Here is a 10,000-nt window from a genome sequence, read left to right on the forward strand (position 1 = left end):
TGTTTTCATACGCATGTCTTCAACGTGGCCGCTACTCTTCTTCTACGCCTCTTCCCTGTGAGCTGTAAAACGCCGCACAGGGAAGAAGCGTAGAAGAAGAGTAGCGGCCATGTTTAAGACATGCATATGAAAACAAAGGTGCAGATTTTATACTTCATTGCAAATATATGCTGACATTTTTCTATTAATGACATTCACAGTGTTGGTCATGGTAGGTGGTACAGAGCTGGACTGTTATATAACGATAGAGGAAAGACGGGGGCATGGATCCCAGTTAAAAAAGGAACAGTGGTGAAGCCTCAGCAGGATGAGAGTGAAGCCGTCAGCTGATTTATGAAACGATTATTTCCTGGTGTTCGGGCCGTACCGCCTGTTCACACACACTTCCTCCAGCTGTCACACTGCAGCCGATTATCTGTGGAGCCATTAGTCAACATGAAGCCTGATCCACACACACACACACACACACACATACTGGTCTGGATCCATGCGTGTGTGTGTGTGTGTCTAAATCGATGCATCACTCTGACTCGGTGTGCTGTCCACCCATAGGTCAAGGCTTTGGTTTGCGTCGCCGTCCTATTGGATATCTCTTCCACTTCCTGGTTGGCCGTGCTGCTTCCTGTTTGTGTGTTGTGAGCGTGACAGACGGCTCACAGCTCACCTCCTCACCTGCACACATTCTTAAAGAAACATTAATTTTTAACACATCGGTGAGTGTCAGGACAAGTCAAGTTCGTTTCCAAGACAACATGCGCTAATAGCAACAACACATTACATTACATGTGATTTAATAAACCTGTTCTGTTTTATGTCACCTGTTCAGTTAGCATAAATCATCATAAATCTGCTCCCAGCAGCCTGTCTCCATGATGGAGGAACATGTAGAACAGTCTGTTAGTTAATAAAGTGTAAATCTGTAGAACTGTGTGTTAGTTAATAAAGTGTAAATCTGTAGAACTGTGTGTTAGTTAATAAAGTGTAAATCTGTATGAAGCAGCTAGAAGCAGAGAGCAGCTGAGTCAGCTTGTTGTGGTGTGGCTGTAGATCCATTCAGTAACGTTCTCAGTAAAAGTGAATAGTGTGATAAGGTGGATTTGGTTACTGTGACACAGTAAACTGTCTTGTCTTTAGCCCTAGTCTCTACTCCAAAACACTCTGAGTTGTAGCTTGAGAAGAGTCAGCTCAGTTAACCTGAACAAACTGTTAGCTAGCTAGCAACACAAACCTTGTTCATGTCCATCTTATCTCTGTTGTTTTATAAGATGTTCAGATGTTTTGTCTCTGTTTGCCTGACAGTAATCTAAGATCCCAGTGAAACCATAATTCATGGTTTATTTCTTTAGCAATCGCCAAGCGACCATGGGCGAAATTTATCAACCGCTAACAGTGAATGAATGGGCGTTACCACAACTCACCAAATCACCTTAAATCATCTTAAATGAACATTAACAGAACTTTAGTTTATGATAAATGAGGATGATTTTGCACCAAAACATGTTGTGGTCGCTCCAACACCGCACTGCATAGAGCCCAGCAGCTCTGGTGATGGATCTGATCCACGCCTCCCTGCAGCCTGAGGACGACTCAGGCCAGAATCACCACACAGAGGAATGAATGTAAGAGTTTGGTTCCAAAATGAAATCTACCATTTAACAAAGTGACATCTCTATCACAAAGTGACTGATAGCACAAAGTTAAAGCATTTTGGAACAGAAATCTTCGTATATAAAATCCCAGTTTCCCTGCAGGGAGCAGAAGATCACAATCTGATGTTCGTACAGAGCAGCACCTCCAGGTGATGGTTGGTTACTTTTTGTATTTTGAAGGCTGAACAACGCGAGGCGCTGCTCTGCCTGAAGTCTGCAAAGCAGAGCAGCTGCTGCAGTTTGTGTTGTTGTTGCTAGGCAACCACAGGTTCAGCTGACGACAGCTGTCAGTCACTCAGGGGCGGCTGTGGCTCCGGAGGTAGAGCGGGTCGTCCACTAATCAGAAGGTCGGTGGTTCGAAGTCTCCTTGGGTAAGATACTGAACCCTAAATTGCTCCCGATGGTTGCGCCAGCATCCTGCGTGGTAACTTGCTGCCATCGGTGTATGAATGTGTGTGTGAATGGGTGAATGTAGGAATTGTTTAAAGCGGTTTGAGTAGTCGGTAGACTAGAAAAGCGCTATATAAATGTAGTCCACTCAACCAGCTGTTTAGTCTGCTAGCTAGAGTAAGGTTAAGGTGATTTAGCTAAATTATACAATTATTTTAAACAATAAAAAATCACTATAAACAGTTACCAGAAATGAAGTGCAGCTCTGATTTGCCTCCCTGCTGGTTTCTGTTCAGACTTTGGTGAATCCAGTCTGTGAAGCTAAGCTCCGGGTGAAACTCCATGTTTATTGTTTACTGCAGAAGCCCCGCCTCTCCGTTGATCCAATTGGACAGTAGAGAAAAAAAACAACAGCTCTTAATGAAAGTGACGTATAATAATAATTGAATTTTGGATTTTCTTGATTGTTTAGTCAAAGCTATGTTGGAGGTGGTTCTTCAGCCTTAAATAATGAGCAGCGGGGAAACCCTGCAGCAGAGAGACCGGTTCTATCTGAGGAGACCCTGGACCTCCCAGATGGAAAAACCATCCAGAGGATTTCTGCCTCTGAAACACTTCGGAAGCCGCTGAACAATAGTTCCTCAGCCAGGAATGTCAGACATGCTGGGTGGAATAAATACTGAAGAGCTGCTCGGACGAGGAGGTCTGGAGTCAGAGGGAGTGTGGAGGTAGAGGTGGAGGTGGAGGTGGAGGTAGAGGTGGAGGTGGAGGTAGAGGTGGAGGTGGAGGTGGAGGTGGAGGTGGAGGTAGAGGTGGAGGTGGAGGTGGAGGTGGAGGTGGAGGGACGCTGCGTGTCAACCAGAGAGACAGTTATAGTTAATATGAAACAGTGTCCTCCATGACATCACCATCGTGACATGGAGACTTCCTGTTGCTCCGACTTGGAAGCGTTGACGCGTTGTGTTCGGGCGTTGTGTTCACTGTCAACCTCAAGATGGCGGCGGAGCGCTCAGTCTTTGTTGTGCTCCTTCTCTTCACTGTTAACCGACATGCTGCCTTCTTCTGAGAGACTTGGAGGAGAAAAAGAAACCAAAACATCATTTTAAGTTTGAACTGATGTTGTAAATTGTCTCGTCGCCGACCGGCAAGCCGTTTGTTGCTGCGTCGACACACTTCTGTGTTTTTACCGTCAGGTCGGAGATATCGGAGCCTTCGGAAAGTTCCCGTGTTTCCTACTCAGAATTCCCACTCTGAGGTTGACATGAACGGTTTTCCCATTTGGAAGCTGGTAATTACGGTAAATCCCAAATGACGTGAACGCAGCATAAGTATGAGCTGCTGAAAACCCGTTCACTCTGCCCCCTAGTGGTGATTACAAGTAGAACGTGTTTTTTTTTGTGGTCTCCAAGATAATTTACAAGATTTTACATTCATAGATAAAACTGATTTCGGATGTCGGTGTTCCACATCGAGACATCTTCCTGTTCTTTCATTTCTTCCGATATTACGCGAACGCGGCAATCTCTGGTCACTATAGCAACGGCCATGGTGGAGGATGATGGATGATGAAAATAGCAAATCGCTGTAGTTAACAGCTCTCCTGGAAACAGCTTCAGCTGTGTAATCAGCTTCAGTAAATTCCCTCTCTTCAATGAAGTTGGAAGGAGGTTATGTTTTTTTTTTACCCCTGTCTGTCTGTCTGTCTCTCTTTTTGTTAGCAAGATCTCTCAAAAAAGTAACAAACATATTTCTCTGAAATCTGGTGGACAGATCTCTCTCTCTCGGAGGATCAGCTGATGAGATTTTGGTGTTGATCTGGATCTGGGATTTCTACCATTTTCATTTTTTAGCCGTAACTATTCTGCTGCGTTCATGTGCAGCTGGGAAAGTCCGACATTCGGGACTTCCAAGTCGACTGTTCAACAGCGCTGCTTTCACATGATATTTAGTCTGAGAATCAAACCTGAGCAAACAGAAAGCGTTACGGAGGCTTTGAAACTGGAGGATAGATCAGACTTGGTTTGACTCTACTGACAGACTTCTAGTCCTGTGTGAACTGGATCAGGTAGAGAGTCTTCATTTTCCACTTCAGTTCACTTCCTGCTGTCTCAATAATCTCTGGAAACCTAAATCTCCGTCTGCACCCGTCGGTCCTGCTGGTTTACTGGATCGGATGTTGTTCATGCTGGTTTCCAGTCTCACTAGCTCTGGACGTCCCGCTGTGCCACTCTGCTGCTGCCAGGAATAGACACACACACACTCACACACACACACACACACACACACACACATACATGAGCACATGCACCTAAAGAAACACACATATAGGCATGTATGTACTTGTGAAGGAAAGCATGCAAATAAACACACTTACATACACACACTTAAGCATATGCACACTAAGGAAGACATGCAACCGCACACACACACACTCACACCACACACACACACACACCCACACACACACACGTACACAGATAAAGCAACACAAGCAAACATGTACCCACAGACACACTATGTGCACAAAAAATGCATGAACACACACACATACACCAAGGTGGGCACACACACACACACACACACACACACACACACACACACACACAGCAGGGTGAAGTAGGAAGTGATTCAGCGGTGTTGGATCCATAAATACCCAGCAGCCCCGGCGGCAGGCTCAGGAAACCCACAGGAGCCGCTCACACAACATGTTTTCTTCAAGAGAAACTTCTGGACACAAACAATGGGAGCGGAAAGGAGACTGATAGTGTAATGGAGAGTGGAAGCTCCGCCCGCCCGAGGGTGTGTTCCATTTAACCTGCAGCAGTTTGTTTTGAACCAGCTGTCAGGGGGACCGGACAGGTCTGAGCGGTTTATTTAAAGCTCTGTGTGACTCTGGTAGAGTCTTGGGTCGTGTCTCTTCCTCCACGATAAAACCCCCAAATCAGTGATTCTGTGATCTGTTGCTTTTTTTCTCTCTCCATTCACTGCCGTTGTCTGGAGGAACAGCCTGAAAATCACTTCTAGCACATAAAGGAACGCCGACACAGCAGTATATATATATAATATATAAAAAACTAGTCATGCTGCTGAATTGTTTTGAAGTGAATCTCTTTCTTTATGTTTATTAAACCTTTCAGTCTGAACCAGTGTCAGTTCCCCTCCATAGAGAAGCATCAGACTTCAGACAGCAGATTAGAAACAGGTTAGAAGCACAGAATAGATTTTACATCACAGACTTCCTGCCAGGTAACATCTACATCAGTCTTGTTCAGTTATTTATTTTGTCTCCAGACTCCAGACTACAGCTTATTTTAGGATTTTTTTGTGAAATCATCTCACTGCACTGGCTGATAATTTTAGTTTCAACAAGTTTGACTTTTTTTTTTTCAGGAGAATGTAACTTGTTTCAGGACATTTACTTGGTAAAAGTGAAATTGTCTCTTGGAGAAAGTTTCCAGATTTTCCAGCTTGTTTTATGATGATTTCTTGAAAGAAGTGATAGAAGAAGTCACTGAGTCTCACAGACCTCGTCAGTCTGACGCCCACACGCCCATATAAGGCATGTGTCAGGATTTTTAAAGTCAGTTTTTACCTTCGTATATTTATGTCTCTAATGACTCTGGGTCCATTGATTTCTGTAACCGTTTTATAAATAGTATTTTTGCTAGCAACAAGCTAAACACTTCAGCGCATATAATTTGCATCTTCTACTTTGAGTCTATACGTTGCTTAGCAACCCTCACCGCTCCCACACGATTTTTTAAGATGTTCCAAGTTCCATATACTACTGGTGTTATTCTAAGTTCACTCTGATGATTAGTTCTATCTACAATATAAAATGTGGAAATCAAAGATATGCGATCGATTCAGCAAACGTGGCGGTGCTCAGAGAGAGAGAGAGAGAGAGAGAGAGAGAAGGTGCCGAGGGGAGACCTACACCACGCCACCAGCGGGTGACGCAAATTACATGAAGTGTTTAGCTTTTTGCTCGCAAAAATACTGCTTGGACTAGAAAACGGTTACAGAAATCAACGGACCCAGAGTCGCTAGAGACATAAATATACAAAGGTAAAAACTGACTTGAATCCTGCATTAAACGCAGACTGACAGAGACGATCATGTGAAACCCCGCTCATTTTCTCCCAACGGAGAAATCACTATGGAACCGTGAGCCTTATATGGGCATCAGACTGACAAGGTCTATATGCCTTAAAACAAGTGGAAATCTCCTCCAGTGGTGAGATGACTTGACTTGTTTCCAGTGCAGTTTCACCTGTGTTGAGAATATCTTGACTTATCTTGAACTACATCTTGAGATGAAGCGGTTCACTCCTCTAGTGTCAGTATCAGGTCACTTGATTCAAGGAAATTGAAGGTTTGAAACAAGTTGATTTGCATCAGAAACAAGAGACATTTTCTCACCCCAACAGCAGCTTTGTAAGTAAAATAAGACTTGAAGTCTCAGGTGGACTGAATGAATTGTGGGTATTTTCTGCAGTGTGAATGACAGTTTGCCGTCGGTTAGTAAAGATGGCGGCAGCTTTCCCGCCTAAACCAGCAGGCAGACCTGTGAGCCAGCCGGCTCCCGGGTTATGACCCTCATCTGTTAATGTTTATGAGTTTATGATTCTTTGTCTCGGTGTTTACTGCTGTGGGAACATGTGATATCAGCCGGTTTATAACTGGGCGAGGATCTAATCCTGCAGACTGACACGGTCTGTGAGGAACTTCCTCCTGACCCTCTGCTGGGTGCGGCTGAATCTGACGTAGAGCTGGAAAACTTTAACGTGGCAAAGATCGTCTTGTAAACCAGCGGCTCTCCAGACCCAGATCTCTGCTGGTTTACGAGTCACAAATATGTCCAACGCACTCCAGCCGAGTTTACACCTGATGCAAGGTGAAGGAAATGAACTGCAGTTAACGAGCTGTAGGAAAGAAAACCAGCAGGCCTTAAAACAGCTGATCTGAAACATGCAAGGTAACACTAAAACTAAAACCACTGAGTCTCCAACAGGCATCAGTCCTTCCTGATAAGCTAATGATGCCTGACAACAAATACAGTTTAGAGTAGAGTTTAGCAGGGTGGGGTCGTGAAGAGGGAGACCCTGCTGACCTCTGACCTCTGGGATCAACAGCTTACAAGAAATTCCCACCAATAAATCCAGTTTTAGCTTTTTAGTTTTCTATTATTTAGCTCCAGGAAGAAAAAATAGAATCACTGGAGGCTTCAAGACGTTCTTCTGTATCTCAACTTATAACAGAAGAGCGAAACACTTCAGGTTTTCTACAGTCTTGTACTTACTGGTCAAGTTGCCTGCTCGATACAGGGGGTTATTATTATTATTATTATTATTATTGGGTAATTTTTTTTTAGATCCAAAGCTGTGACTAGAATAGTTTTCCCAGTGAATTTATTCCCACATTAAACAAATAACAAGGCTTCATATTATTGTTTTATTATAGTGCATTTCACAGGAATGTTTTTTCTTTTTGCTGCAAATCAGTCGCCCTCTGGGATTCTAATAAAGATTGAACTAAACTACTCTACAATACACTATATTGGACTGAACTAAACTAAATTAAACTCAAAGGAGCAAAACTGAACTGAACTGAGCTGAACGAAGCATCTCTTGGTACATGGGAGGGGGTTGATGTGTTGCCATGGTGACAGGATAACAGCGGCCCGGCTGTGTGTTGTGTTATCTTGTGTTATCTTATCTCACGTCATAAACCTGTAACGTGTCAGTGGGGCTCGGCGTGTCCTCAGACTGTCAGAGACTCCGCTGCTGGTCTGCAGCCAGCTGGACTTCAAGGACAAACACAACACTGCAGTTAACGTACACTTCTCCCAGGCTGTGTCCAGCGGGAACGTCATGAAAAGTTGTGAAATGAGCAGGAACTCCGAAACTCAAATTTACATACTGTGGACAGGAACTAAAAAACGACGTTCCTCCACCTCAAACTGGATTCTGTGACAAAAACATGAACCGGACATTTTCAGCTGCAGGTCGGCTAACGGTTCAGTTTAGGAACTAAAACAACTTGGTTAAGGTTTGGGAAAGGCTTTGGTCGGTGAAATAAGAAAAACCTTTAATGATTAAAATTTGAGTCACAGTAGAAAGTTGAGCAGGAACCTGGTTTCTTATTCTCCTTGTTTTCAGCAGAAAGGAGACGCTGTTGTGTTCCTGTCTGCACTGAGAGCTCAGCATCAGCGCCAAGCACTAGAAATTAAAATATTTCAAGATTTTCCTGTGAAAATAGATAATCTCATCCGCCTACATGAGGGAAGTGTGGCTGCAGACGCTGGTCAGTGTTTGTAAGATGTAGAGAGAAGCGGAGTTTAGACCGAGGTTTAAAAACCTGCTGCTGATTTCAACAGCGAGCAGGTGAGCTGCTGCCTGGTGAAGGCCACAGCATGGCCCAATGTGTTTAATATGTTCTTTTGTATTAGCCATGAAATAAAGAATGTTTCTGTTTTGTTGCTTGAAGACTGACTCAGAACTTGATGTATTTTCACCCGTTTCTGACACTGAGTACTGTGGCTCTTGATTGATTGATTTAGTAGATTGGTTGACTTTTCACTGCAATGCTAATCTAATGTTTACAACTCTCTCTCTCTCTCTCTCCCTCTCTCTCTCTCTCTCTCTCTCTCTCTCCCCAGACTCCCCCCTCCCTCCCCCCCCCTCCCCCAGCTCCATCATGCCCATCCTCAAAAACCTCCCGGTGCGTCTGAAAGGCGGCGGTCCGACGCTCGAAAACGCTTTGATCCTGCGCAGGATGAGTCTCAACATCACCCCCCACCACCACCACCACAACCCCTTCGACGACGGCGGGGACGGCGTCCACGGTAACGGCGACCACGGCAACCACTGGTCGCCCGGCGGCTCGCTGCTGGACGGCGGCGCCCCCAGGGACCGCAACCCGTTCGAGGACGAGGAGGACGAGAACGAGGCCAACGAGGGGAAGAGGGGAGGAGGAGGCGGAGGAGGCGGAGGGGGCGGCGGCTCGGGGAAGGGGTCGTTCAAGTTCACCTCCCCGCTGAAGAGCCTGGGCAGGCTGGGGAAGAACCTGAGGGTGTCGGGGCGGAGCAAGGGCAGCGCCACGCCCTCGCCACAGGGGTCGCTGCAGGGAACGCCTTCCCCCGCAGAGAAGAAGAAGAGAGGGAGGAGGAGCTCCGAGGGCAGTCTGCTGAGGTAAAGAGGGATGAGGAGTGTCTGCTGAGGTAAAGAGGGATGAGGAGTGTCTGGTGAGGTAAAGAGGGATGAGGGAGTCTGCTGAGGTAAAGAGGGATGAGGGCAGTCTGCTGAGGTAAAGAGGGATGAGGAGTGTCTGCTGAGGTAAAGAGGGATGAGGGAGTCTGTTGAGGTAAAGAGGGATGAGGGCGTCTGTTGAGGTAAAGAGGGATGAGGGCGTCTGCTGAGGTAAAGAGGGATGAGGGCAGTCTGCTGAGGTAAAGAGGGATGAGGAGTGTCTGCTGAGGTAAAGAGGGATGAGGGAGTCTGCTGAGGTAAAGAGGGATGAGGGAGTCTGCTGAGGTAAAGAGGGATGAGGGAGTGTTGAGGTAAAGAGGGATGAGGGAATCTGCTGAGGTAAAGAGGGATGAGGGAGTCTGCTGAGGTAAAGAGGGATGAGGGAGTCTGCTGAGGTAAAGAGGGATGAGGGCAGTCTGCTGAGGTAAAGAGGGATGAGGGAGTCTGCTGAGGTAAAGAGGGATGAGGGGGATCTACTGAGGTAAAGAGGGATGAGGGAGTCTGCTGAGGTAAAGAGGGATGAGGGGGATCTACTGAGGTAAAGAGGATGAGGGAGTCTGTTAAGGTAAGGATGGATGAGGGGATTCTGTTGAGGTGAAGAGGGATGAGGAGTGTTTGTTGCGGTAAGGTGGGATGATGTGAGTTTGTTAAAGTAAAGAGGGATAAAGGGATTCTGTTAAGAGAAAGTTGTTAAGGTAAAGAGGGATGGTG

At 45.7% G+C, this 10,000-nt stretch overlaps 1 protein-coding gene and 1 long non-coding RNA gene across 3 annotated transcripts in view; both read left to right on the forward strand.

Annotated features, from left to right (window-relative positions):
• The window catches only part of LOC144539402 (uncharacterized), a 154,810-nt gene that overhangs the window by 84,562 nt on the left and 60,248 nt on the right, over positions 1-10,000 (forward strand). The gene's annotated exons all lie outside the window — the stretch shown is intronic.
• The window catches only part of exoc3l2b (exocyst complex component 3-like 2b), a 58,164-nt gene that overhangs the window by 13,066 nt on the left and 35,098 nt on the right, over positions 1-10,000 (forward strand). For both annotated transcript variants that reach the window (XR_013504932.1, XM_078284157.1), the window contains exon 2: positions 8,701-9,232. Coding sequence is in view for 1 of the 2 variants with exons in the window: in XM_078284157.1 (XP_078140283.1) it covers positions 8,701-9,232 (532 nt within the window). In the remaining variant the exon portion in view is untranslated. The remainder of the gene's footprint in view (positions 1-8,700; positions 9,233-10,000) is intronic.

This window comes from Centroberyx gerrardi, chromosome 6 (genome assembly GCF_048128805.1).
Source record: "Centroberyx gerrardi isolate f3 chromosome 6, fCenGer3.hap1.cur.20231027, whole genome shotgun sequence".
NCBI classification, from domain to species: domain Eukaryota; kingdom Metazoa; phylum Chordata; class Actinopteri; order Beryciformes; family Berycidae; genus Centroberyx; species Centroberyx gerrardi.